This window comes from Cebidichthys violaceus, unplaced genomic scaffold, assembly GCF_023349555.1.
Source record: "Cebidichthys violaceus isolate CVI_PGR_0920_01 unplaced genomic scaffold, fCebVio1.0.p SCAF_10, whole genome shotgun sequence".
In the NCBI taxonomy this organism is placed as follows: Eukaryota; Metazoa; Chordata; class Actinopteri; order Perciformes; family Stichaeidae; genus Cebidichthys; species Cebidichthys violaceus.
The window spans coordinates 14779273-14801294 of NW_027176263.1; the positions used below are offsets into that span (position 1 = coordinate 14779273).

Below are 22022 nucleotides of genomic sequence, written 5' to 3' on the forward strand. Positions count from 1 at the left end.
CGAGCAACTAAACCACAGACGAGCAACTAAACCACAGACGAGCAACTAAACCACAGACGAGCAAGTAAACCACAGACGAGCAACTAAACCACAGACGAGCAACTAAACCACAGACATGCAACTAAACCACAGACGAGCAACTAAACCTCAGACGAGCAACTAAACCACAGACAGGTGAGTGTGTACCTGTGTGATATGAGGTCACACAGGTACAGACTTCCCGCTCAGACTGTTGCCGATGTCGCCCACGACGGCGGTGTGGTACGCCATCTTGGGCTCGTTGGATTACCTAAACAGACCAAAACACGTTCATCTGTGGGACACAGAGCCCGTCTCCTTCCTGAGCGGTGTGATGGCTGGACATTCCCTTGATGTTCATACTTGCGTATAATTGTTTGCACAGATGAACGTGGCACCTTCAAGCATCTGGAAATTGCACCCAAGGATGAACCAGACTTGTGGAGCTCCACGATTCTCTCCCTGATTTCTTGGCTGATTTCTTTTGACTTTCCCATGATTTCAAACAAGGAAGCAGAGTGTTTGAGGTGTGGCCTTAAAATACATCCCCAGGTGTACCTTCAATTAACTCACATGTTGTCAGTTAACCTATCAGGAGCTTCAAAAGCCATGACATCATCATCTGGGCTTGCCCACGTTGTTTAAAGACATAGTACTTTTAGTGTATGTAAACTTTTGACCTCAAAGAAAGAAATATAAAATTCTCTAAGAAATTCTCTTTCTCATTATTGTGACATTTAGCAAAAGTTAAATAATTTTGGTAATCCTAACGGACCTGAAACAGGAGAGGTTTAGTCTGATTTAACTTCAGACAGTGAGAAAAAAAGTGTTATGTGTCTTTTTGCACAGTATATGTAAACTTCTGGTTTCAACTGTATATATATATATATATATATATTATCAGAGAAATCAAAGTAAAAGTTTAATAAATTAAATAAATGAAAAAGTAACTAAATTGATCAGTACACTGTAGTACTTTCTCTCGTAATGCAGTAAGCTGTAGTACATTTCCTCGCACCAATCACAGCTCCTCGGGGGCGGGCTCTTGTGGTGCCTTCAGGTGCTGTAGGAAATCTCTTATATGAACGTTTTTACTTGACAAGTTTACAAATCAAAGTCACTGAAGTGACGACATGTTTGAAACAATATGAAACTAAACACGTTTTGACATGAAATATCAATAGAACAACATTAAAGATCAAGTTGATGAGATGAAGTTAAAATGTGAATGAACTCTGTTATTGATGACTTACATCACTTCATATGTTTGAAGTCCATCATCTATTTGTCTGTAATGTGAACACTGATCTTTGATCTTCTTCTTGTGAACTACTTTTTCTTTTTCTTCTCTTCTTTTAAAAGCGTCACATTTAAAACACCTCACATGTGAAAAGTCACTCATCTATTCACATGTGAAGTGTAAGACAACACATGTACAACAACATCTATTGAAATACTTTGAATGTAAACTACTTCAAACCACTTTCAAACAAACTCTTTCCAGTGAAGAAGCTCATGAGATGCGGTTGAAAGCTCTGGTAAAGGTCATTTAAAGGACTTTGATTAAAGACGTATTTAGATGTGATGAAGTCAAATATCACATGTATCTATTTTAACATTCTATCTCCTCTCAACACTTAAAGTTCTCTTGAATAAATGTGTTTGGATGAAAATGAAAAAGCTCTTTGAACAACATGAAGACATTAAAGGTGTCATGAAGTTTGTGTTCTTATTGTTGGTAGAAGAAGAACAGACTCACGGACACTTTGAGTTGAACATGAGGAGACGTGTTTATTCCACTTCAGAGATAGTCTTGATAAGAACACATCTATGTTCATGTTGAGAGAAGAGAGGCTTGTAATGTAGTGAGAGCTGCTCTCTCCGGGGACAAGGAATACATGATGTTCTGTTTGGACACATAAGATGTACGACCTTCAAGAATGAGAGGAAGCTTGTTGAAGTCCATCACTCTGTTCAGAGGATTGTTTCATCAACTTCTAGCCAGACTGGACAGAGAACACTACAAACAGAACCCTGAGGAGAAACTCCTACCACATTCTGCTGACTGACATCAGCTGTGTGTGATCCTAAACACACAGAACTATGTGGTCAGAGAGAACGTTCCTCTAGAGGAGGAGACTCTGCTACCCAGAGAACACAGAGACACTGAGGAACCAGGCCAGGAGCAGAACCCAAACCCAGGATAAAGAGGTTCAGTGAATGTGGTGTTGAAGGTGTGGAGGTGGATCAGTGTGTCAGAGGAGACTCTGTAGAAGGACAGAGAGCCAGCAAGACAGTCCACATACACTGCTACTCTACCAGAGGAGGAGGAGGAGGAGGAGGAGGAGGAGGAAGTGATGGGTGTTACTGTCTTATTGTGACAGACAGAGTAACGACCACCATAGCACCACAGACACCAGGACTGATCATTCATTCCAAACATACAGTCATCACTGTCTCCTCTCCTTCTGATTCCTCTGTAACTCACTGATATATAAACTCTTTCTCTCCACTCGACCTCATAGTAACAGCGACCAGTCAGACCAGTTCTACACAGCAGCTGATTCCAGAAGTTAAACCTGTTTGGATGATCAGGATATGACTGAACCGTGTTCACATATGTCACCTTCCTGTTGTTGTCAGACAGTTTGAGGTCTCTGCTCATTGTGTTTGTGTCGAGTGTGAGTTCACAGGAGTCTGATGGAGAGAACAAGACACAATACAGCTGCAGTTATTAATCTGTTTGATGATGACATCAGAGATGTGAATGAGTGATGTCACAGTTTGAAGATGCTTTGTTCTAATGAATCAAATTCAAAGCACACTCACACTTCCTCAGACCTGGTCCCAACCATCGGACTCCAGCAGGCTCTGACCTGAAAGGAGGAGGGGGGTGAGAGCAGCATGGACACATGGACATTACATCCTCTCATCACAGAGCTTTGTTCTTCATGTTCACATGGAGCACTTATTATTCATCAGCTCATGTTCTTTGACTTCACCGGAGCTTCTTGTGATGGGCCCATGACGACGGCTCATCGTGTTCACTTATTCATGATGTATTATTATCAGGATTATATTGAGCATCATCATCATTTCACACTCAGTCTCCTCCACCAGTCAGTCACTGAATCACATGTTTAAACCTGCATCAGCTGATTTCTTTGTCCACTTGTGGTTCAGTGACAACAAGCTGTAAACACAACATGTGACATCTCATCATCTTAGAAAGGAGTCTAGTGAGTCTCACTGCATGGGCTGAGTCACTTTGTTAATAGAACCCTCTAAAGTTCTAACCAACGGATGTACTACCTTTAGACTAGTGAACAAGTAGCCGATTGCCTGTGAAGTCTCTGACATCTAAACCCAAAGTATGGCCGACCAACGCGGTGACGGCTCCACGCCACTAGCACAGCCTGCTACTACGGAAGCCGGAGCGCTCTCTATTGACGTCCTGCCGCGTAGAACGCTGGGTAATGTAGTCCCCGCAGCTCGAGTCATTCTTTCCACCTGCAGCTACAATTTCTCCTCAGCTCAGGAATCAAATCCTCGCAGGTGATGATGTTAATTTAATTAAATTCTGCTGCGTTCAACTCGTCTCGTGTCAAGAGATGAATAAACAAACCTGTCAACGGCTCAGAACTTAATAAACAACTAGAAGAACATCCAATCGTTGTTTAGTTCATTATTTAATTTCTAGTCTAGTTCAAGGTCTTCTTCCAAAAGTGTCCACGTCTGTAAAAACCTTTATCTGCTCTGAAGAACCAGAAGTAGTGAACAAGTACTGGTCAAAGTGTTGTGAAGGACACATGACTGGGCCTCATGGTAGTCCTCCCTCCTTCATGTTCTGCATAATGCATAGGTACAGCTTTTAGAAAGTACTCTGATATATAAATAAAATAATAATTGAAGGGTCTGATAATATACTCTCAGCCCCTCATGATGACAGCGCTCCAAGCATTAATAGCTCATACCTTTATGTTATGCATTCCATCTGTCACAGTGGAACCTTCTCAGCATCAAATGGTGAGATGAACATATCTCAGTGTTTCATATTGCTGCATTATCGTTGGAACGGCATCTCGTTCTACAACTATACAGAAACGTCAGTCGCTCTCGTAGCTCCTTCTGTTGGTTTTGGGGGAATCTACAGCGATCAATGGTTTGCAGACAGCTAGCAAAGAATGGGCTTTTATTGTGCTGTTCAGAATCCTGGAAATCCAACCTCCCATCAAAGCAAGTGTTGCAGGTATTCAGTTCATTTAATGTGCAGATCCCTCAGTGTGTAGCCTGCTCGGGACCTCCTTCATTCACCTCCTGTTCAACGGCTTAAAGAAGAGCATCCAGGAAGCAAAAATAAGCGTCTCCTCTTTTCATTACCTTTAGTGCACAAACTGGTGTCTCAATGCAGGCTGGGGTGTTGTGGATCATGCATAGATTCATGACTGGAGACCGTGTTTTTCACTGCTTCATGGGTTCCTCTGTGTGGTGAATTCACAACCAGCTCGGACTCTATCGACCCTTTGCATGATCTTACTATCTCTGACATCATCATAGATGCTCACATGTACTCCATCTACCTCAAACATTTAAAAACTGACGGGGAAGGTAAAGGTTAGAACGTTGTTATCTCACTAACTAACACTGCATCTTGTCCTCTATCTTCCATAACCCGGTACCTTCAACGGCGTCCCGGTGCGAGGCAAGACGAACCCTCGTTTCTGACCAACAAAGAAAAGCCATGTCAAGGTCTTGCTTTACCACCGACTCCGTCTCCTCTGCAAACGAGGCGGACATCCTCCTCAGCTATACACCTCGCACCCCTTCCGCATCGGAGCAGCTGCCTCTGAGCCGCTCTGGTCCCAGCATCTACACTGGAAGCTCTGGGTCGCTGGTCCTCAGCAGCTTAGGAACTGAGAGTCACAGATGTTGTTCATTCTGTACACATGACATCTATTGCACTTCTGTCCATCCTGGGAGAGGATCCTCCTCTGTTGCTCTCCCTAAGGTCTCTTCCTCTTTCTCTCATTAAAGGGTTTTTTGGGGGAGTTCTTCCTGTTCTGATGTGAGGGTCCTGGGACAGAGGATGTCGTATGTGTACAGATTGTAAAGCCATCTGAGGAGAATATGTGATTGTGATTTTGTGCTATACAAAAATCAATTGAATTGAATATAATTGCAGTTCAAAAAGCTATGAGCGCTACCTTGGAGACTACCATTAGTACCCCAATGCACGATAATAAATGAAAATAATAAATGAAAATAATAAGTTCATAAAATGCTGCTATTGGAAGTGGCTGGCTGGGTTTCACTGCAAGATGTATGTAGTATGACCTCTTTGGGATGCATGCTTGCTCCTTTGATTCTGAACATAATGTTTGCAGAGGTATGCAGCATGCTTACTGCTACACATAGATTTCCATAGTCCGGCTGATGCTTCACACAGGCGTCTTCCAGACTTGCCGTTGGGTTCCGTTGTTGCTCGGTGCTCCCCGTCTTAGCTTGGTAGCTGCTGGCTAATCTGGGGAGCATTCAAAGAGCGGAGCCATCATCGCCAAGTTTAACTGCAGTTACATTTGTTGCAATAAATGTTTAAAATCTATGACAAGAGTGTTCCTGACTGAAGTAGCAGAAAGAAGAAGAAAATAATATCTGAACAGAAAAACCTAGAGGCAGAATTACTAAATTGTGAACAGATGCACAAACATCAACTAAAAAAAACTATGAACAAATGAGTGTTGTAAGGGCTGCTCTTAATACTTTAATCTCCCAACAAACTGAGAAAGTATAATTTTCTACACAACAAAGGTTGTATGAATATGAGAACAAACAGGAAATTTACTCTCTAAACTTTTTAGTAACCATAACAGCCATAACTCTGTCTCATGTCTGAAAAGCTCGAGTGGAAAACGTTTTAAATCTGAGGAGATTAACGCTATATTTACTAATTATTACAAATCGCTTCATACATCAGAAATACATTAAAGTGACTCTCAAATAAAAAGCTTTTAGAACATTTAAACCTACCACAAATGAATGAACAACAACAAGAGGCTTTGAATAAGTCAATTACATTTACAGAGATAGAGGAAGCTATAGACGACTTCCCCTCTGGGAAAGATGGCTTTCCCCCAGAAATATATAAAGTATTCAAAGACAGTTTTATTCCACTGTTAAGTCAAATGTATGAATATTCCTTCCTGAATCAAAAACTACCTGAATCAACAGTCTTAACACCAAAGCCAGGTAAAAACCCAGAGGAACCTTCCTCATACAGACCAACTAGTTTTCAAAGTGTGGAAAACTAAATATCGTCTGACTTTTAGCTAAAAGACTGGACCCCATCCTACACACCATCATCGGGCTGATCAAACAGGATTTGTGTCGTCATTCCTACACTGATGTGAGGCATTTATTGGGTGTCATTCAATACGCCAAAAACAAACCTCTAGACTCTATGGTGGTCTCCTTAGACGCAGAGAAAGCGTTCGATCAAATGGAAATATATGTTCAATGTTTTGGAAAGTTTCTCTCTGGGTAACACATGTATAAGTTGGGTAAAATGACTGTACACCTCTCCACAAGCAATGGTTATGGATAACGGTCTCACTCCACCCCGGTTTCACTCTCGGGCGTGGCACTCGTCAGGATGGTCCACTGTCCCCACTTCTGTTTTCCACTGCCATTGAACACATTATGCTGCTATTGGAACACACCCACATATTAATGGTATTAACAGTGGGGAAATGAAGCATAATATGTCATTGTATGCGGATGATATACTGCTATTTCTCTGCAACCCTAAAAAAATCAATTCCCTCTGTGCTAGAAACAATCAATGAATGTAGTAGTCTCTCTGGCTGTGAGAGACATATTTTCTGTTTTGATTACAAATAATATTTTCTAAATTCGCTAATAGATTTGTGTGATCTAAATACATTCCTTTGACCTACAGTATGAATGGATGTTAAATTCATATTCTGAATAATTATTTTTTCTTTCGGAGAGGAAGGGGTGGGACTGAGTCTCGGGTTGTTTCCTTTGTGTAGAATTGGGCATCAATTGTTATGTGTTTGTTAAGTTTGTTGAAAGTGAAAATAAATCGATCAAATGACGGCAATGGAATCAACATCTGCAGAGTTATCATTTGGACTGTTATTCGTGTGAGTCAATAAACGGTGTCCCGTAACGTGGCACAGTATAGAAGAAGAACAAAGAACACGCCACCACACTGGCTATAAGATCAATGTGGGTAAATCTACTGCCCTACCACCTGGAGGAAGTAGAGGCCCAGATAACGGTATAATATCTCCATTTAATTTGTCTCACAATGGCTTTAAATATCTGGGAATCCATATCTCCTACCAACTGGAAGAGCTGGTGAAGATGAATCTGTCTCCTATCCTTAAACAGGTTAAACTGGATTTACTTAGATGGCTGCCACTTCAAATATCTTGGCTGGGACGGATAGCCATTATTAAAATGAATATACTCCCAAGAATTTTGTATCCCTTGCAAATGATACCGAATGACATCCCATGTTTTTTTCCATCAACAGAAGAAACTCTTTTTATGCTCTGATTAACAATTGTATTCCTTCTTGTGTTGACCCTGGCTTTAAAGAGTGGAACACATATGGAATTAAGGTGATAAATGATCTCTAGAAAGGTGGTACCATGAAATCCTTCAACCAACTTCAGGAAGAGTACGGGCTACCCAAGATGCACTTTTTCAGATTTTTGCAAATTCGCAATTTCTTAAAGTCTATAGCCCAATATAAGGAAGGTCATGGACCAGAGCAGATAGAGACAATCATTCACCAGGTCTGTCAGCTGAAGAGGAAAACAATAAGCTACATTTACCATAAACTGTTCTTCTTAAGTAATATAAGTACTCATAGTAGCAAGCAATCATGGGAACAAGACCTTAAAACTGCAATCACTGACCACCAATGGAAAGCAATCATGTTAAATAGCAAAAGAATATGTAGTAATTACAAATCCCAGGAAGCTCAGTTTAAGATAATACATAAATTACAAACTACCCTATATTGTAGGAGCAAATATGACAACGACTACTCCGGAACATGTGTAAGGTGTAAGCAGCATGTAGGCACTGTAGCGGCAATCTTCCCTCCGTCCGATGATCCACATTACCACTACTGTTACAGTCTGTGTTTGGCAACAACATTAGCACAACGTTGGCACAACGGTCAAAAAACTGCCTTGCTCCGCAGACTGATTAACCTCAACTGAGGGCTGTTGGCTGTGACGTAGTCAGTAGCGTGACTAAAGGAGCATTTCAAAATTATTTTTACACAAATCATAACACATCTTACCAAGTCTCTTATGGCTCTTACATTTCCAGCCCCTAATTGCTTATGCTGGCTGCAAAACAATTACCAAATATTAACTACAAAATGAGCCATAAACATTCAACATGCATCCATAATCATGTTCACATCATATGCAAAGGGTAAATAAACTGTATACAGAGTCTTTCATTCACGTTTTTGGGTCTACTTGTTTACCCTGCTTGCTTCAGCAGGCAGAGTTTGTTTACAGGTCTGTCCAGTATGTTGGTTTTGGTTTTCACACCAACTCGTCTGACTGTTCCACTGGAGTCTGGTAATGTCTTTACTACATAACCAATGATCCAGTAGTTGCGAGGAGCAGTTTCATCCATTATCAAAATGATATATCCTGGCACAAGGTTCCTCTGTAATGTCCGCCACCTCTGTCTGTCCATTTTCTATTTCTTCATCCCAGCCATGCTTCCTTTTGCACAGGTCTCGCAAGATGATCTTCGCTGGCAACATGAGTGGCGCCAAAAACCCAAGAGGGTCGTAAATAGAACTAACAGTGGACAGGATCCCACTTCTAGTAACAGGCTTGTCTTGCACATTTATTTGGAACCTGAAGTTGTCGGTCTCTGTGCACCACTGAACCCCAAGCGCACGTTCCATGGGAAGTGTGTTGTGACCTAAGTCCAGGTCTTTGACTCCAGGAACTCTTTCTTTGTCAGGGATAGACAACAAGACTGTCTTGCTGTTGCTCACCCACTTGGTCAGATGGAAACCTCCTCTTGAGCACACGTCTTGGAGGTATTGTACTAGGCTGATTGCCAGATCCTTTGTTGCCACTGGATGCTCTCTGAATCTTAACAAGACACCAATTAGCGTGTTGGTGAGGTCGGGTCCTTGGAGTAACTGCTCATTCAGTGACATTCCCTGATATGTAGCAGTGCAGTCAAAGACTACTCTTATCTTCTTTTTCTTAGGGTGGTACACCCCGTGGAAAGGAATGTACCACACTCTGCCGTCACTGCGACTGAGCTGCTCAGTGGGTATTTTCTCAGCGTAACCTTTTTCAATTATGCTTCTCATGAAGGTCTTGTAATCTTCATGGAAGCCTGGGTTTCTTTTGAATTTTCTCTTGAGAGTATCAACTCGCTGCTGAGCAATGCAACGATTATTTGGCACTCTGATGTTTTCATTTCTTAGTGGCAAACTCATGCAGTAATGTCCATCAACCACCTTTGCTGACCTTGTAACTAGGTGCATGAATTGGCGATCCTCTTGAGACATTTCTTCCTTCTCTTCACAGCTTTTTTCTGGGAAATCTGTATTGTAATGCTTCACTAGCAATTCTTCTATTTCCACCACTGAGATGCGATTAGCGGTGTAGCTCTGCAGTTTACCGCTGGCTGTCTTATGGTCCTCTCCCTTTCTGAGAGGTCCATTGATCAACCACCCCAGGGCTGTTTTGACAGCATATGGCCCATCACCTTCACTATTTATAACCCGCCATGGCTCAATGGCTTTTGGGATGTTGGCACCTATGAGCAGACCAACCTCTGCTTCAATGCGCGGGAGATGCACGTCTTTCAGGTAAAGCCATTGCGCAATATCTTCCTGTTGTGGGATGTTTTCTTTCTTTACAGGGATGTGGCTGTGTGTAAACACCATTGGCAGTTCAATGTATGTGTTTTCTTCAATTCCACAAACTTCTAGGTCTGAAAGAACACAACTCTTCATCAATTTGTGACTATTACAATTGTCTTGACCCATTGTGTCGAGAAGAAACTGGGTGCGCTTTCCTTTAAGGTTTAGTGTTTTCTGTAGCTCTTCAGTGCAAAAGGTTGCAGTACTCCCAGGATCTATGAAGGCATATGTTTCTACATACCTTTCACTCTTTCTGGATTTCAGCTTTACTGATACCACAGCTAGAACACTTTCTCCTTCTCCAGCCCCAGTGCTTCCACATGACTCTTGACCCAGTGACACATAGGCACTTGAGATAGCGTTGTTCTCAGTATTGCTCTCTTCAACTCTTTCTGGTGCAGCATTATCATCTTTAATGACATGGAGTATGTCTGGATGCCACTGAGAACAGGTCTGACACTTCATTCTCTTTTTGCAGAAAAAAAAAAATATATTTTTTACTAAGGTGTAAACAACATCTCCGAAAAGAGGATCTAGTGCTACCTTTGCCTGCCGGTCAATAAAGTCAACTAGGTTAGAAAACCTTGCTCGTCCTCTTCCTCTCTCATGGATCTCAAATGCGGTTGTTCTCCACCTTTCTCTCATTTTTAAGGAAGCTTTGAAATGACAACTCGCATGTTAGTAGGATTATCCATTTCTTCCATAAATTCTATATCGTCCATAGTGTTCCTACAGCCAATCAGGAAAAGAGGGTAGGCGCTTAATGCTTTACCATCCTCTGGTTTGATCTGAGGCCATTTCAAAGCCTTATCCATGTAAGCGTTGGCTATCTTCAGCTCATCTCCATAATGCTTTTGGAGTAACTTTCTGGCCTCTGAGTAGCCTCTTTCTGATGACATATGCTCACAACTGCGAACAAGCTCTTGTGGTTCCCCACTGGTATACTGCTCCAAGTAGTAAAGCTTGTCCTGATAACTGTCAGTTTTGCTATCCACAGCATGTTCAAAGGCCCTAATGAAAGATTTGTAAGTGAGAGGGTCACCTTTAAACACTGGAATGTCCCTGTAAGGAAGGTAAGACATAGTCTGCTGCTTCACAAGTATTTCAGTGATCACATTTTGTCTCTGCATGACTTGATACAGCCCATTTTCATTGTTTCCAGACTGACAGTGACTGTTATCATGAGATTGGACGCGTTGTGTGTCTTGTGCGGACTGCACCGCTATGCTTGGAACATGTGTTGCTTGTCTTCCTACAGCAGTATTCAAAGTTGGCCTAGCCTCATCTCTCTCTTCCCTCTTCTTGGCTTGAGAACACAATCTTCCCTCCGTCCGATGATCCACATTACTACTACTGTTACAGTCTGTGTTTGGCAACAACATTAGCACAACGTTGGCACAACGGTCAAAAAACTGTCTTGCTCCGCAGACTGATTAACCTCAACTGAGGGATGTTGGCTGTGACGTAGTCAGTAGCGCGACTAAAGGAGCATTTCAAAATTATTTTTACATATTTTTAAATCACTTAACACATCTTACTAAGTCTCTTATGGCTCTTACAGGCACCTATGTGCATTTAATGTGGTTCTGTCCGGAAATTCGTACATTTTGGGTCGAAATTGGCAACCAAGTATCCTCCATAATACAGAGTCCTATTGAGCTCAACCCTCTACAATGCATTCTAGGCCTAGACGCTGCCTCACCTGTATTAAACGGGTATAAGAGAAGTTTTAGTCTTCTATGGTACTGTGCACGGTTATCAATCTTACAGCATTGGCTAGACGACCCAAAACCATCTGTTTCAAGTTGGCTTTATAATGTTCTACAACTACTCCCATTAGAGAGGCTCACATACATGGGTTCTGTTGTGGATTTTATTGGAGAGGACTATGCCGAAACCATATTTATAGGTTTTGCAACCTTGGGATCCAAGTGACCCAGTGAAGGGAAAAGTCCACAATATTTAATATTATTTAATTGTTGTGACAGGTATAATATGGAAGATGATAATCTACAACTGTGCTGTTTTGTCAGATAAAAAAAAATCTTTAAATAATACCTTTTTTTCTTTTACATGTTTACACTGCACTGTTTGCACAGATTGTATTACTTAAATTGTATTACTAATGTTCTTATTCCTTTTATATTTTGTATTTCCTTTTGTATATAATCTTGTATGTTGTATATTGTTGTTATTGCTACTGTTTGCTGCTGAGAGCTACCAAACGAAATTTCGTTGTATCACTACAATGACAATAAAAACCTCTTTATCTTTATCTAATCTTTTACATCTTTTGTTGCTGAGTCTGACTGTCTGTATAGTTAGCCTCTCACAATGTTCATTAATATTGAATTGTTATTGCAGGGTCAATATGGAGGGTGATGATTTATGTTTGTTTTCATTTCTTGTGTCTCAGTATTATAATTGTTTTGTGTCCGAGTCTGATTGTTTGTATAGCTAGCTGGTATGTTATGTTATGTGCTGTTCTTTTTGGGGGTAACGTGTGGTGTGTAAACTATATAAACTGAAAATAAAAGGATTAAAAGACAGTAGTTGTGTCTAACATGATATGAACCAGCTGCTTCCACATCCAGCAGTTACACATCAACATGATGACTCATCAGGAGTCTTTGTGTTTGTGTCACCTGATGAATGAAGTCCAATGTTCTCTCTCTTCTAGCTCTGTTTTTGGTCTCAACCACCTCCTGAGGGAAACATCTGTCTCTTTAGCTGCTGAATGCTCCACTATGTTCACCAGCTAGTCTCTGACTGAGTCTGTCTGCTGTTTGCTGCTGAGCAGGTAGTGAACAGAGGCTTCATCACAGCTTGTTGGATGAAAACAGCTGCTGCTGGAAACACTGAGACTGAACCAAACAGGGAATGTGCTGCAGAACCAAAACTAGGAACTAAAAGAGGATCAAAAGCTCTGTAGAGCTGCAGAGATGGAGACGGTTCTCTGTGGGTTCTTCAGCACCACACGACTCTTCACCATCACACAGAGTCAGCTGATCCGTTGTCAATATAGAAGTATTGATTGTTGGATGTTTTGGTCCTGACAAGCGACCTCTTGTGTTTGTGTAATAATGACTGTTGTCTCTCAGAAGTAAAGGAGAAAGTATCCTGAAATCACTACAGCGCCACAAACCCTCTGATGGAGGAGGTCGGGGGGGATGGTTGGATGTACAAAGCTGTTCAAATCCCGTCTCCTAGCAACAGTCAACACTGGTTTTTATTATCTGTAATCTGGGGGTGAAGATATTACAGTTCAAGTCCGTCTGCAGCCACAGAGCACTGCCTGTGTCCCCCTAGAACTTTGGTCCAGTCCTAAATAATCCTCTTTGGTATCTCACACACCATGTCCACAATCAGCTGTTGGTTCTTCACTGAGCGTCTGTGGCCGACTGTCACCTGTAGTTTCAACAAGTCGACTCTTATCAGCCAGGGAACTGTCTCTCAGTGCAAAACAAACCAGAACCAGGTAAAGCTGAACTCCTTTAAAAGAAAAAAAAAAATCCTATTGTGAGGATTTATCAAGATGGTTTAACTGATTGTTTCTTTGTCTGTTTGTCTTTTCACAATAATGTCTGGACTAAAGGGCAACACACACTGGTGGCAGATGACAAGCATCAAAACATCAATCTATTGTTTGATATGAGTCCACAAACCTGCAGCGTGACGACGTTGACGCATGTCAACCCACCATGATGCCGTCAACGTGTCAGGATACACCACTGTCCTACTTTCTAATATTGAAACAAGACAACGCTCCAGAAAAATAACACTTTCATTACCTTCCCTCCCTGTTTGGGCTCATCCTGGCTACTGTTTCCTGACTACATCTGTCTGTATTGATGGTCTGATGTGGGACACAAACATTTTGATGAGTCTCTGGTAGTTTGAGGTCAGCTTGGTGGGTTAGGGTCATATTAACCAGGCTGACAGTGTGACAGAGAACAAGTTTCCAGCTCTACCCCCTCTATCAGACTGATTGTCTGTGGCTGCAGCAGGCCTCTTCATACCTGAGAGTTTCCAGTCTCCAGTGTGGATCCTCCAGTCCAGCAGACAGCAGCTTCACTCCTGAGTCTCCTGGATGATTGTAGCTCAGGTCCAGCTCTCTCAGATGGGAGGGGTTGGAGCTCAGAGCTGAGGCCAGAGAAGCACAGCCTTCCTCTGTGATCAGACAGCTTGACAGACTCCAAACACACAAAACAACACAGAAGTCACATAATCTGAGGGAACTGTGAGGGCTGGAAGGTTACTGCAGTACTGAGATACTGTCGACTACTGTGGGGTTACATTAACATTGTTACTGATTGTTTTCTAGTCACAACCAAACACCCACTAATGTCCATCAACAATCTGACTCTGAACATTATTGATAACTCTCTCATTTCTCTCTGAAATTTCAAGTTATAAAAGCAGAGTGAGAAAAAATACGTTTTAGATACGTTTATAGAAATATATTGAAATTAAATACTTAATTGAAATCATGAAAGCAGAGAGAATTTTATGTTTAAGTTTACCCATTAATATAAATAAGGAGATTAATTGAATCCTGACCTCAGAGTTTCCAGTTCACAGTGTGGACTCTCCAGTCCAACAGACAGCAGCTTCACTCCTGAATCATGCAGGTTGTTTTTACTCAGGTCCAGCTCTCTCAGACTAGAGGACTGGGAGCTGAGAACTGAGGACAGAGCTTCACAGCTTCTCTCTGAGAGGTTACAGTCACTCAGTCTGAAGAGACAAGGATGAAGAAAAAATGTGCAATAAGTAGAAAAGATAACAGCATATTTAAGTTATGATATATGAATCTAACTCTCTCTGTACTTACAGAGCTTTGTTGGAGGCTTTGACCACTGGCAGCAGCCTCAGAAGTGCCGCCTCTGAAGCAGAGTATTTCTTCAGGTCAAACACATCCAGGTCTTTTTCTGATGACAGTAAGATGAAGACCAGAGCTGACCACTGAGCAGGAGACAGTTTATCTGTGGAGAGATGTCCTGAACTCAGGGACTGTTGGATCTCCTCCACTAGAGAACAATCATTCACTTCATTCAGACAGTGGAACAGATTGATGCTTTTCTCTGGAGACAAATTCTCACTGATCTTCTCCTTGATGTACTGGACTGTTCTCTGATTGGTCTGTGAGCTAATTCCTGTCTGTGTCAGCAGACCTCGTAGGAGAGTCTGATTGGTCTGCAGTGAAAGACCCAGGAGGAAGCGGAGGAACAAGTCCAGGTGTCCATTTGGACTCTGTAAGGCCTTGTCCACAGCACTCTGGCAGAGACGTTTTGGTTCAGGTTTATCTCTCAAGACTTTAGACAACCGGGAGGTTGTTTGTTCTTCTGACAGCAGATTGACACCAGAGTTGAAGAAGGTCAGATGGACATGAAGAGCAGCCAGAAACTCCTGAACACTCAGATGGACAAAGCAGAAGACCTTGACCTGGTACAGTCCTCTCTCCTCTCTAAAGATCTGTGTGAACACTCCAGAGTACACTGAGGCTGCTCTGATATCGATGCCACACTCTGTCAGGTCGGATTCATAGAAGATCAAGTTGCCTTTCTGCAGCTGATCAAAAGCCAGTTTTCCCAGAGACTCAGTCATCTTCCTGCTCTCTGGACTCCAGTGTGGATCTGTCTCAGCTCCTCCATCATACTTGACCTTCTTCAGTTTGGATTGAACCACCAGGAAGTGGATGTACATCTCAGTCAGTGTCTTGGGCAGCTGTCCTCCCTCTCTGGTCTTCAACACATCCTCCAGAACTGTAGCAGTGATCCAGCAGAAGACTGGGATGTGGCACATGATGTGGAGGCTTTGTGAAGTCTTGATGTGGGAGATGATCCTGCTGGCCTGCTCCTCATCTCTGAATCTCTTCCTGAAGTACTCCTCCTTCTGTGGGTCAGTGAACCCTCTGACCTCTGTCATCATGCCAACACACTCAGGAGGGATCTGATTGGCTGCTGCAGGTCGTGTGGTTATCCAGAGGCGAGCGGAGGGAAGCAGTTTCCCCCTGAAGAGGTTTGTCAGCAGCACATCCACTGAGGTGGACTCTGTAACATCAGTCAGGATCTCAGTGTTGTGGAAGTCCAGAGGAAGTCGACACTCATCCAGACCGTCAAAGATGAACAGAACCAGGAACTCTTCAAACCTGCAGATTCCTGCTTCTTTGGTTTCACTGAAGAAGTGATGAACAAGTTCCACCAAGCTGTACTTCTTCTCTTTCAGCACATTCAGCTCTCTGAAAGTGAATGGAAATGTGAACTGTATGTCCTGGTGGTCTTTCTCTTCAGCCCAGTCCAGAGTGAACTTCTGTGTTAAGACTGTTTTCCCAATGCCAGCCACTCCCTTTGTCATCACTGTTCTGATTGGTTCCTCTCTTCCAGGTGAGGCTTTAAAGAGGTCTTCTTGTCTGATGGTTGTTTCTGGACTGTGTGGTTTCCTGGATGCTGTTTCAATGTGTCTGACCTCATGTTCATGATTGATCTCTGCAGTCCCTCCCTCTGTGATGTAGAGCTCTGTGTAGATCTGATTCAGAAGGGTTGGGTTTCCTGCTTTAGCGATCCCCTCAAACACACACTGGAACTTCTTCTTCAGGTTAGATTTGAGTTCACGCTGACAAACTGGAGCAAGAAGTCCTGAATGAACACACAACAAAGAAGATCAATGAGTCAAAGAATAGATTTCAACATGTCATGTCCTCAAAGAATGAGTCTATGAATATATGTTGGTCCATCTCTTGAGACTTCAGTAAACGTCACATTTATCCAGCATGTTACATCTTTAGAGAAATCCTCTTACTGCTCTGCAGACAGTCAGCCAGCTCCTCCTGCTTCATTCTCCTCAGGAAGTGCAGTGTGATCTTCACAAATGCCTCTCTGCTGCTGCTCCTCCTCTGCTCTTCATCCTCACCGTCCACCACCTGACTCTCTAAGCATTCTGGGTAATCTGAACTCAGTCCCTTCTGGATCTTCTTCAGCTCGTTCTTCACAAAAGTGACGATGTTCTCCTCCAGCAACTGGAACAGAATATTCTATGACTGACACAAACTAAGACCATGGAACCAAACACCAGATCCATGTTGGACAGACTGACGATCCACTGGTCTACAAAGTGCAGCACGGAGATGATTGTGAACAGAATAGATGTAACAGTAGTTGTACATGTACAGACCATGAATATGGAGTCCAGGTGTGTTTGATGCTGCTGGGCAGACTGACCTCTGGGGACCTCTGAGCTCTCCTGGTCCTCTCTGTGGAGGAATCATGAAGAATCAGCTCACATTGTGTTTGTACCATTAACACAAATACAACAAGCAGTTAAAGATACCTTCTATACCTTCCACCTCTTGATACCACTACAACTAGAAACAACTAGAAACACATCTGATGGTATACTTGTTCATATTTGGTGTAGTTTCTATTCTACCATTGTGTTGTTAGTCAGATGTACCAAGACTTCATACTGTTGATCTGTCACATCACTGAAACAAAGGGTCTGTATTTGGTTTTGGCCACAGCACCATTGGGGAGACTTCCTCCTCCGAGTCTTTCTAGTCTCCAGACCTCTGCAACTAGAGTTAGGATTATATCCAGAATGCTACTTCCTGTCTGATGTAAAACCTACAACAAGTAGTTCAAGATATTGTGTCATGATCATAATGACAGATCAAAGACTATAAATGATAGAAGACCAAATTTATATCTGTGTATCAGCTAGTCATCTGTTTCATCTGTTTTAAGAACTTACTCTGGGTCATAAGAACGGCGTCCATCTTTGAAGTCCATCAGACGACCATTAGACCAATCACTCTTCATGGACACACAGCTGGGTTCAGGAGACTTTTCTCTGTGCTGCTGTGAACTGATAGAAACACTGACATTTACTGAACATACAAACTTCATGTCTCTGCTTTAACTGGTTTTATTAGACGGTAAAAGTTATTTTACTGACAATAAAATGTGTCTTCAATGATGAAGAAGACACTGATTTTTTTTATGGTGACTTGTTTGCTTATTCAAACAAAGAGGCATCACAATGAGACACAATGACTGTTTACATGCACACTCATAGTCCACTATTATTCAGAATATGACAATATTTCAAATTTGACGTGGTTAATGTAAACATCATCATCGGTTTTGATATTCTAAATAAGTCCTTATTCTGTATGGAGCATTTTCCAGTGAAGACATGTGGGATATGTTGATATTCAGGGTTTTATGAGCATTCTTTGGACATGTAGACAGCTCATTATGAATATGGTCATCAATATGGTTTTTACATCACTTTGCAACACATAGTCTCTTTCCTGTTCATGACCAGCTATGTGCGTGGAACACAAACCAACTAACCAACAGTATGCAAAGCTGGAGTACAAACGCATACCCAACGAGTCCAACAAGTCTGCCACCAGTGGAACACTTTGAAAAAAACAAGAGTCTTCTGCCGTTCCACTTTTCCATATTGTGATGTGATAAACTACGTGTGTGAGCATCGACCCGTCAAACACAGCCGACGTGTGATTCACTGGCCTCAGTGATGAGGATGAGCTTTACGTCAATCCAATGCACGGCTGCATGTAAATGAGAACATTAGTGGAATATTCATTTTCAGTAGCAATGAAACAACCTGTTAGGAATATTATCTTTTTCAAAGTAAGGGCAAAAGACAGAATTTGTTGTTGGATGTAAACGTAGTGATTAACTCAAACTACTACAGTCACATCTTGTAGCGGTTTGACTTGGAGCGTGGGTACCAGACACAGACAATGTTTTCATAGTTAGGTACCAGTCAACTCTATTAAGGACCCATGTCTTCAGTACATGACCCTTTGATTACCAATCTCAAACAACCAGATATTTCATAAGCACTAGCAGACAACAAAAAACAAAGCACAGGACGATTTGCAGTTCCCCACAGCGTCTTAAACATTCAGTGCTTTGAAACCTCTAATAAATGAGTCTTTATCTCAGCTCAACACAGCAAGAGTCTCAACAAAGGCTAGGATATATAAGGACGGCCTTCCAACAGGCAACTCTTTGAACTACTGACTACTGACTTCATCAAAGTGCTTTCTGACACCAGACCTCTGCTGCTAGTCACTGAACTCTGCAGCTAGTTAAAGACATTGTGTTTTGTCGTGATTGATTACAATGAAAACACTGTACTTGATGCACGACCAGTTCTGTATCATAACTGAGGATCAGAACAGCTAGCTCATTGTCTCATAAGGTTTTAATAACTGAGATTTTAACTTACTCTGCGTCATAAGAACGGCATCCATCTTTGAAGTCAATCCCATCGTCTTTAGAGCGAGACTTTTCTCTCTGCTGCTGTGAACTGAAAGAAACACTGACATTACATCATCATTCAATGCTGAAGAACCAGCTCACATTGTGTCTGTCCACTCAGAGACCAACACAAGGTAAAGGTCCATGAAGTGATATCTGGATGTGGATCAGATGAGTCCCTGTAGTGATAAAGGTTTACTAGTCCTGCTGATCCCACTGAGAATCAACAGCTCAGTCTTTCAGCTCACTGTCTTCTTCACCAGTCAGTTTGCTTTAGTCCCAACGGGTCTCACCAAGCCCTCCATGGAGCTCTCCCTCCATCACTGGACACTGCTGAAGTGCCCTGGAGCAAGGCACCCAGAACCTCCAGCTGCTCCAGTGGAGCGTCTCAGTGTCAGACTGGTTGTACTGGGCAGCTCCCAGTGTGAATGTGTTTCAATGAAGAAGAGTGTTGATGCTCAGAGAACTTCATCTGAGTCAGTAAAGGTTTAAAACCTGGAGAACTGACAACAGAGAGTCCGATAGAAACACATCTTCATCATCTTCATCATCAGTTTGAAATCCTCACCTTTGATCAACAGAGTGGCGTCCATCTTTGAAGACTATAGGAAGATTCATAGACCGGTCACTCTTCATGGACACACAGCTGGGTTCAGGTTCAGGTGCAGGTTCAGGTCCAGGTCCGTCTGGTCCCTGATGGGTCCTGGTCACATGTAGAAACAGAGTCAGTGGATGAAGGACTTTGAGTCATGGACAGTTGGAGATGGTCATCTCACCTCTGAGCTTTGGTGTGTCTGGTTGTAGAGGGAGGGACTCCCTCTTCTCTGTCCTCACACTGATTCATAGCAGACTCCACACCTTCACACAAACACAACAACATTATGTCTCTTCATCACGACAAACACAACAACATTATGTCTCTTCATCACGACAAACACACAGGGCTCATTCACCTCAACACTGAACACACTCATGGGACAGTTTCCATGTTGTTGTCACTTTGAGCTGCAGAGTCATCTCTAAGAAGTGACGTTCTCAATGCTCTCTAGTCTTTAGTCTTGTTTGAAGACTAGAGGAAGACACTTCATGTGGCTTTTTATTGGCCTTTCTTTGGGATGACGTCACTGTTCACTTCTATTGGACTGACTTTGAAAAGCTCTTCAACGTTTGAAATGTTCTTCTGTTTCCAAGAGACGTCTTTAATATGCTTGTTTATATATTATTATTTGTACAACTTGTTTTTATGAAGATTTTTGTTTGGTTTTATATGTGATAGGAACTATCCAAATGTTGCGCTGGGGACATATTTAGCCGGTGCCAGTGTTGCCAATTTGGCGACTTTCTCGCTGAATCTGGCGACTTTCCAAACCCTCGTGGCGAGGGTGACACATCTAGCGACTTCTTCTGGTGTTGTGTGAAACTTGTCTGGCGTTTGACTCTGACGTGACGTCAGCACGTTCTGCACTGTCGTGAACCAGCAGCGGGAGCTGCCGTGAGCCCCTCCGCCGCTCCAGAGCAACTCACAGGCGGTCACTCGAGCAGCAGCCTCACGCAGCAGTCCCACCTGCCGTCACAGCAGACGCGCTCTCGCAGTATTCGTGTATCTGCGCTCTGCAGCTCGTGTATTTATAGCTGAGCTTCATTTTTACACGAAACAAATAACCGTAGCTGTGATTCAGCTGCAGGACAGCAGTGAAGGCCCAGGTATGAAATGCACGTCATCGTCCGCTCCTTTATCCAAAAATAAAAAGTTCATCAACTACTTTATGAACTACTAAGTTTTTTATCTCTCATCAAAGTTAAGACAAAATGGCTGAAACTTGTTCTCTGGAAGGAACTTTGACTTTAGATCACACAAGAAGTACACAGTAAAAGTACTTCTTATTATACTTGATTGTAGTTTAAATACTACCAGTAGAGTTCAAATAATAGGCTCTTAAATTACTGTGCATGGGTCTCATTTATAAAACGGAGCATAAAATACACACTACATGTTTCAATACGTTCAAATGAGGAAATACACAAAACTCAAATAATATTCAGATTCATAAAACATTGTGTTCGCTGCAGAACAAAGAGTCCTCAAAGAGTCCCTCAGTGGAAAGAGTCGCTCACTAACCTGAAGAAGAAGAAGAAGACGAAGAAGCTGCGACACCACGAGCTCCAGAAGAGAAACTAAAGAGAAACAGGAAGGGAGGGGCCGTCACGAGGACACCGGAAACAGTTCACATGTTGCTTTTCATATCAAACAATATCCACCTTATCAATCCTGTAGTAATATGATATATATATATATATATATATATATATATATATATATATATATATATGTATATATGTATATATATAAATATATATATGTATATATATATATATATATATGTATGTATATATATATATATGTATATATATATATATATGTATGTATATATATATATATGTATATATATATATATATGTATGTATATATATATATATATATATATGTATGTATATATATATATATGTATATATATATATATATATATATATATATATATATATATCATGTTAATGCTGTAGCTGCTGCAGATGGAGCTGAACTTTGATATCAAATTATTCAAAGAGTACACAGTAAAATACTTCATATTATATCTGACTGTAGTCTTAATAATAATAAATAACAGGATCTTAAATTATTCTTCTGTTCCTCCCAAATAACTCACGCGATCCTTTACTTTGAAATCCTGACCGGAAGTACTCCTTGGAGTGATGTGCGGTAGCTTTGACGT

General features: G+C 41.8%; 1 protein-coding gene across 5 annotated transcripts; it reads right to left on the reverse strand.

Moving 5' to 3' along the window:
• Positions 1-1789: 1789 nt before the first annotated feature.
• Positions 1790-21445, reverse strand: LOC137884857 (protein NLRC3-like). Of its 5 annotated transcripts, XM_068726940.1 has the most exons (13): positions 21371-21445; positions 20028-20109; positions 19820-19954; positions 19220-19300; positions 17708-17821; positions 17132-17210; positions 16760-16976; positions 14793-16596; positions 14522-14695; positions 13981-14154; positions 5422-5539; positions 2848-2894; positions 2625-2715 (listed from the first exon to the last, which is right to left on the reverse strand). In XM_068726940.1, exons 2-13 carry the CDS (start codon positions 20093-20095, stop codon positions 2706-2708), a joined length of 3021 nt encoding a protein of 1006 aa, XP_068583041.1. In that variant the 5' UTR covers positions 20096-20109; positions 21371-21445; the 3' UTR covers positions 2625-2705. The 5 variants fall into 5 exon arrangements, with proteins under 5 accessions (XP_068583014.1, XP_068583032.1, XP_068583041.1 ...); XM_068726913.1 differs by lacking the exon at positions 5422-5539 and having other exon boundaries at positions 1790-2715; XM_068726922.1 differs by lacking the exons at positions 2625-2715; positions 2848-2894 and adding an exon at positions 3689-5134.
• Between the last annotated feature and the right edge of the window lie 577 nt (positions 21446-22022).